The following is a 7012-nucleotide window of genomic DNA, read 5'->3' as shown; positions in this document are numbered from 1 at the left end:
TTGAGTTTCGGGTGAGAAACGGCTAAGCAGCCGCGGCGCTCCCGGTTCCCTTTCACCTGCGACACTCTGCGCCCGCCTAGGCACTGCCTGCTGCCCTTCCCCACCTCTTCTAACTCGGTATACCGCCCCGGCCCCTGCNTCGGGTCCCAGCGGAGCATCTCCCGCCACCCAGCCGCTCCAGGAGGATGGGAGAGAAATCTCCTGCCCCGCCCGGCCCCACCTGGCCGGCGCCAAGCAGAGGAGCCGGTGCCTGCCGCCCCCCAGCCCTTCGCCGCGCAGGGCTGTAATAATTACATCCTCATTATTTCTTCTGCGATCGTTAGGGAAAGAGCCCGAGAACAGCAACAGCAGCTGCCGGGGGAGGCTTAGTTACAAAACCCTGCGCTGGGTAGCGCTTCCCTTAGCAACCACCCCTAAAAAAGCCCCCGTGCTCCCGGCTCGCACTTGGAGAGCCCAGCAGCGGCCACCCCCTCCTAAGCCCGAGGCCCAGGCCCTGCCGGGAGCGAAGGCTGTTGCAAAGGGCACAAGTGGCCCCTCCCCGCCTCCGCGACCCCAGTGCCCGTACCACCAGCTCCAAGCACCTTTCATTCATTCCCAGTCTGGGTCGGGGTGTCCACCCGGGCTTGGGGGAGGGGAAACCCAGGTCGCACCCCACTGCCCCACCAGAGTCCCTCGCTAGCCGGCGCCCCGGGCTGCACCCCCTTACCCGGCCTCGCGGAGCGGGGAATTTCACACCTCCGCCTCGCTCCTGCACCCAGGGAGCCCGTGTGCCAGCAATCCTGCCGCGGGGCGCTGCAGCCCGGAAGGACCCCAGCGGCGGACCCCGGAGCTCCGGCCGTCCCTGGGGTTATTCTCACGCTCCCGGATGGGGTCCCAAGGAGCCTCTTACCCCCAACGCAGCCACTCAGGCAGGGCCCACGCCNGTCCGGCTCNCAGCACCGCNCCCTCCCTGCCCCGACGGCACTCGCCACTTAGCGCCCAGGTCCCCGCATCCCGGTCCCCGCGGCCCCGCGCGTCTCGCACCTTCCTCAGAGCGGACATCCTTGGGCTTTCCTAGTTCAGTGGGTGCAGAGCGACATGGCAAGGTGGCCACCTCTCAGGCCAGGCGGTGCGCACAGCACTGCCGCCAGCTCCCAAGCTCGAGAATCCTTGGGTCCGTTCGTCGATCCGCACGCAGTCTGTCTGTCCCCCACTGCCNCTACCGCTTATCGCCTCCACCACCGCCACCGCCAGCGCCACCACCGCCGCCGCGCGCTCCGACCCCGTTCGAGCCCGGCGCACGGTCGGTCCTCACGGCCGGCGCCTGCGCACTCGGCGCCCGGGGAGGCACCGGCGCACTGGGGGGCGGCCGGTGCGTGGCTCCATCTGAGGAAGGGCCCAGCGCCACGCGCCTAGGGGGAGCGCTCAGGCCGCGGTGCGGCTGCCAATGGCAAGCCTGGCCCGGAGGTCGCAAGGCGCGCACGGCCCGGGAGCCCGCGCACAGCGGATCCCAACTGTTGCGCGCAGAGCGTTGGGTCACTCCAGGACAGTGATGGTTCCCAGAGGGGGAGTGGAGAGGTCCCACACCGCGTGTGCTCCGTGTGTTTGTAGGTCAGCGTGGGAACCCACAAGCAAGCCAATGCGCCCGGGAAGGGCCAGCTCAATGTGAACCGAGATATGGGATCTGCAGATGCATCGGCACCCTGAACTCTGCACGGTGAAAGCCTATTTGGGCTCCCAGGTCATAGAGAGGGAGCGATGGAAGATAGGCGCTCTCAGCACTGGCCACTAAGAGAGCACAGTGCTGCTCTGGGCGCTGTGAAATAAGACCACTGTTTCCACCTGTTACCTCCCAGCTCTGGTAAACTGCTGCTTCTGGGCTCACAGGAATCCCCAGCACCTTGAACAGCAATTTTTAGTCATAAACCTGGTCCAGATAGAGGGCTGAGATGGGTCGGCCCTTGTTTGCTGCTGCACTCGGAAGCAAAGAAAAAAAAATATCTTTTTTTTTTTTTTCTCAGAGAAATCAGAAAGACAACAAATAACAGTCTGGCAAATTCAGCAAAATTAGCCATATTTTGATGACACCTAATTAGATTCGTGGGGATACCCTTTTCAGATCCACTGAACAGTCAAGAAAAGTTTCTGTGGCCTAGAGTAAAATGTGCTGGCAACTAAAGACATAGTTTGGCACCGGGCTCTGGGGATACTCACTACACCTACTTAACCTTGGGCCGGTCTCTAGGCTCCGTGTAAATATAATAGGGGGCTTTCGTCTCCGTTGTCAAGAAGTTTAAATGTGACCAAAACTTAATCAGTAAAGTGACTATTTACAGAAAGGCGAATGGGTGTCGAATAGAGGAGAGACAGGTGAACAGCCCTGTATTTCCCTAAATCCCAAGATCCTTTCCATAAAAACAGCCTCCATAAGATGTTTTTCCTGTGATCAATCAACTGCAGTGCACTTTCAGAGCAAAATACTAAGGTGTGTGAAAGACACAAATGGATCAAAGGTATCTGATGTGACTTTTTTCTAGTGTTTGTGGCACACTCCATTTGGATTCCACTATCGAAAGAAAGAAAGAAAGAAAGAAAGAAAGAAAGAAAGAAAGAAAGAAAGNAAGNAAGNAAGNAAGNAAGNAAGNAAGNAAGGAAGGAAGGAAGGAAGGTGGGTTTCCAGACCTCGAATAAAAATCTAGACTGCACATCAAGTTGAAGATTCTAATATCCACTTTTCTCCTCCTCTCCACGGTGCCCCCATCTTCCAGTCTTCCATCTCAGGCAAAGGAAAGCAGCACAGTGGTGCTTGCCGTGAGCACTTCTGGGTCGTGGACTTGTACCAAAACAGAAAGAAAGACTGTCCCTGGGCACGCATTCAGTGTTGGGATGGAGCCATTTGAAGTTATAGGAGTAACATGTGAGCATGAATGGCATTTGCTCCTATGAAGGAAATATACAGTGTTATTGGAAAAGGAAAAGGACAGGGAATGGTTTGTGGCCCTAGGGAAGTACTGTGTGGTGTCATTACATACACTCTTCCTCTAGGTTTGGCACACAGCAGGTCCCGAGACATGGATTCCAGTCATTTATTTGAAAAACTTATATCTCTAGAAACTAAACAGGAATAAAGAGTGGGGAAGGGAAAAAAAGAGATAATGAAGGATGTGTCACCAAGGCGATCTTTCAGGCAACAAGGACTCGATCCTATTGAAGATTCTTAGTGGAATAGTCTGAGATACATTTCTTCCATCCTCTCTCCCCCTCAACTCCCCCTACTGAGCAACTTCAATAAAATCAAAGAAGCTATTGTAGTTTGAGTTGAATGAGGTAAATCCAGAAGTTGACTTCTGCCTAAGCTCCCAGGAAGCTTGGGATTTAGGACAGAAAAGAATGAGGTAAGAGACCGTTCCAGCAGTGGGAAGAACAGACCCGAAGACCCAGAGACACAGAAAGACTTCTCTTTTCTTCTAAATGACTAATGAAGTTAGGAAGTGCTTGATGCCTGACCCTACCTACCCTTGGGGGTTGGAGGTNAGGTTGTGCAGAGTCNATGGCGCAGCCGCAACACATCTGAACACTGCTGCAAGCTCCTTTAATAGCCTCCACCCATACCCCATTGGTCCCAAGAAAGCATCTCTCCTAAACTACAGTTCCTGATTGGCTGGCATTGTCTAAACCAGCAATCCTTGGTCTCTTAGGCAGTCCTCAATTATGTCATCCTGCAGGAGATACTTTTAGGGCTGTGTGCCCTCCTCCCCCATGTTTACCTAGAGGTACCTAGAGGAAGAACTGTGAGACCATCTTGAATGAGAACTAACAGACAATGAATTGGGTGGGAGGTTCTATAACACATTTAAAGGACTTGGAATAGTGTCTTAAACACAGCATAATTTTGTGTGGGATTTTGACCAAGACATTAGGATTTTCTTCAAGTCACTTGTAGACAGAGATGTTTTTATTTTTCTTTTGCAATATATAACATTTTTATTTCCTTTTCTTGTCTCATTACATTAGCTAAGGTTTCTAGAATGCTATTGAAAATCAGTTGTTAGAGGGAATATCATTCTGGTCCTGCAATGGGCTACAGCAAGTGACTTTTTAAAATGTTTATTCTACTTTATGTGTATGAGCATTTTGCTTGAATGTATGTAAATGCACCAGTGTCCATGCTCGATGCTCTCGGAGGGCAGAAGGTGTCAGATCTCCTAGAAATACAGCACCAGGTGGTCNTGAGCAACCATGTGATGCGAGAAACCAAACCCAGGTTCTGTGCATGACCGGCAAGAGTTCTTAACCACTGAGCCATCTCTCCTGCCCTGGGGTGATTGCTTTAGACGTTTCAAAGATCTTTATGGTGGGTATGAACAGAAGAGATGGTAAGGTAAGAGGGTAAGAATGAAAAACAGCAGCAGGAGTAGGGAAGAGATCAACTTGAAAAGGAGACAGACTAGATGGGATCTTTCTGAGTAGATCTGTCAGGGGCAGGGGAGAGAGACGGAAGTGGCCGTGTTTCATGGTGTCTTAGGGTTTTACTGCTGTGAACAGACANCATGACCAAGGCAAGTCTTATTTAAAAAAAAAAAAAACATTTAATTGGAGCTGGCTTACAGATTCAGAGGTTCAGTCCACTACCATCAAGGTAGGAGCATGGCAGCATCCAGGCAGGCATGGTGCAGGAGGAGCTGAGAGTTCTACGTCTTCATCCAAAGGCTGCTAGTGGAAGACTGACTTCCTGGCACCTAGGGTGAGAGTATTAAGCCCACACCCACACTGACACACCTACTCCAACAAGGCCATACCTCCAAATGGTGCCTCCCTGGTGCAACAATATACAAATCACACATGGCTGGCCTGGCATCTGAGTGAATGGTGCTTGTGGTCAACTGAGCGTGATACAGGAGTCCTGGTGTCTGCTGGAGTTTTGGGGAGTGTAGAAGCTGGCGTGGTGGTCCACATCCAGCATCTTCTGTTCTCCTTAACCGGCAGGCGTTTGTGCCTAGGATTCCAAAGGTGGTAAAGACCTGCCCTGAACAAACACGACTGTGAATCAGGGTATCTCGCCTTCGACGTGGCCACAGGACAGTTGTCACTGGTCATCCTCTCTAGTCAGTCTTGGGTCTCCTCATCTCTCAGCTTTCCAAAGGTCAGAGGTCTTTGTGGCTCAATTCTTAACCACCATTGTGGCCACGCTGGTTCCCTCCATGATCTCCTAAGTTTATGCATCGAAAGCCACACAGCACAAGTTAACAAAGGGCTTCCCAAAGGCCCCCCATGATGAGCCTGAAACCCCAACTTTTCAGCTTCTGAACCAAAACTCTGAACCCATTCTAAACTTTCACTTTTCTACCACAGAGCAATCTGACGAGTCAGAAAATGTCCTTTGCTTTGCCTGCAAACACATCCACACTGTGTCTACTCTTCCCACAGCCACCTGTGTCACAACTCAGATGCTAACGATCAACATTTCCCTTACGGCCATGGGCTAGCAATGGACTTTTGCTTCATCNGCTACAACCTCCTCTTAACGGAGAGGCGGAAGCCACTTCCTTGACATTGACATTGGGTCGTTTCACTTCGAAGCTCAATGCATCGATTTTACACATCTCCGTTTAAAGTTTGAAGTTGCTTCTGCCATGATCTTTATCAGCAAAGTAGAAGAAAGCAGCAGAGACCTATTATTAAATACTGATTTATTCCATGACTTATTCAAAGCACTGCTTGTCCTGCTTATTTGACAAGCATGTCTTCACTGGCTACTTGGAACATAACAACCTGGAGAAATAGCAGAAACATTGGGCCATGTTACCCTTAACAACCTGCTGACTGCCTCTTAGGCATCTGTAAAATTTCGCTTGCTTGCCCACCCCACCTTGTGGTTTTAGAGTATAAAACGCAAACAACAGACTGGAGCCCAACCAAGCCTTTCAGGAGCAACCCTGGCTTGAGTCCATCTGCNACATCTCTTCGCTTCCACTCTCACTGATTGTCCGAGTGAGTGTTCCAGAGAGTCCTGCAATCGCAACAACANCGCGCCTTCTCTCCTTCCAGATCCAAACCTGCGTTAGATAGGCTCTAAAAATGTTTTGAGCACTCTCTTCATAACATCAGGTCTTCCTCTTTCATCTTCTCAAAGATGAAACCAAGACCATTTGCTCCTGCATTATTTCTCTTCAAAGAGCCCATCTCTTTGGAATATGGTCCTTACAGTCTTCTTGGTCATGCTCCTCTGTCTGGTCTTTCATGAACGTTACCACCAGCTTGCAGATCATGTAGGAACTTGGCAGTCATGTTTCTGAAGACGCAGTTCGAGAGTAAAGAAAGACTCAATGTCAACAGGGAACAAGGGCTCCAGCGCGGTAACACAGCTGGTCTAAAAGCAAAGTGGAAGACGACACAAAGAGAGGGGTTCGTAGACGCGAAGCAGAGGGGAGCACCTGCAGCCGTGCAGGCGCAGCGGTACTACTGGTAGACGTGGTGAGGGGCGCGCNGAACGGATAGCAGGTGTCTGGGGAACCTTGCCTTGCCTCAAGCCTCCAGACCTTCCTTCTCTCCTCAGCAGCCTTTCTCCAGCTTGCGCTCCAAGTTCCGCAAGTGTGCAGAGCCGGTACTGTCCCCAGCTGTGTCTTGGCCCACGTCCATCACAGGGGCAAACCGCAAACCACAGGAACAGAGCTTTCGGGCCATCTGCCTTCCGCGCAGGCTCCAGAGCCAGGCTCCTAGAGGCAGAGTTTAAACCACGCCCGGGCCGCATACGAACCAATCCGCCCCCGAATATGGATGATTGACATCCGGCGGCGGGGAATTCGGGTCCGGATTAGGCACTCCTAATATTATGGGCGGGCCTACACGAGAGGAATCCGGAAGCGCCGCGCGACTGGCGGCCGCTGGGGCCGGAGATCCCGGCTGGGGGCCAGTATGTCTTCTCTTCGGAAGCAGGGTAGGCAGGAAGCGCGGAACGCGAACGGAGACTGGATCCGAGATACCCAGGGGTGGCGGACGTGGTAGGCTGATGGCCCTGAGCACTGGGAGATCG

The 7012-nt window shown here is 52.3% G+C and overlaps 1 protein-coding gene across 1 annotated transcript in view; it reads left to right on the top strand.

Moving 5' to 3' along the window:
• Positions 1 to 6874: 6874 nt before the first annotated feature.
• Positions 6875 to 7012, top strand: part of Erich1 (glutamate rich 1) — a 57708-nt gene continuing 57570 nt past the window's right edge. The window contains exon 1 of the mRNA XM_029480670.1: positions 6875 to 6916. Within this exon, the coding sequence (XP_029336530.1) occupies positions 6895 to 6916 (22 nt within the window). The 5' untranslated portion in view covers positions 6875 to 6894. The remainder of the gene's footprint in view (positions 6917 to 7012) is intronic.

Source organism: Mus caroli, chromosome 8, assembly GCF_900094665.2.
Source record: "Mus caroli chromosome 8, CAROLI_EIJ_v1.1, whole genome shotgun sequence".
Lineage (NCBI taxonomy): Eukaryota > Metazoa > Chordata > Mammalia > Rodentia > Muridae > Mus > Mus caroli.
The sequence above is the reverse complement of the archived record's forward strand: the minus strand, read 5'-3'. Positions and strand labels throughout refer to the sequence as shown.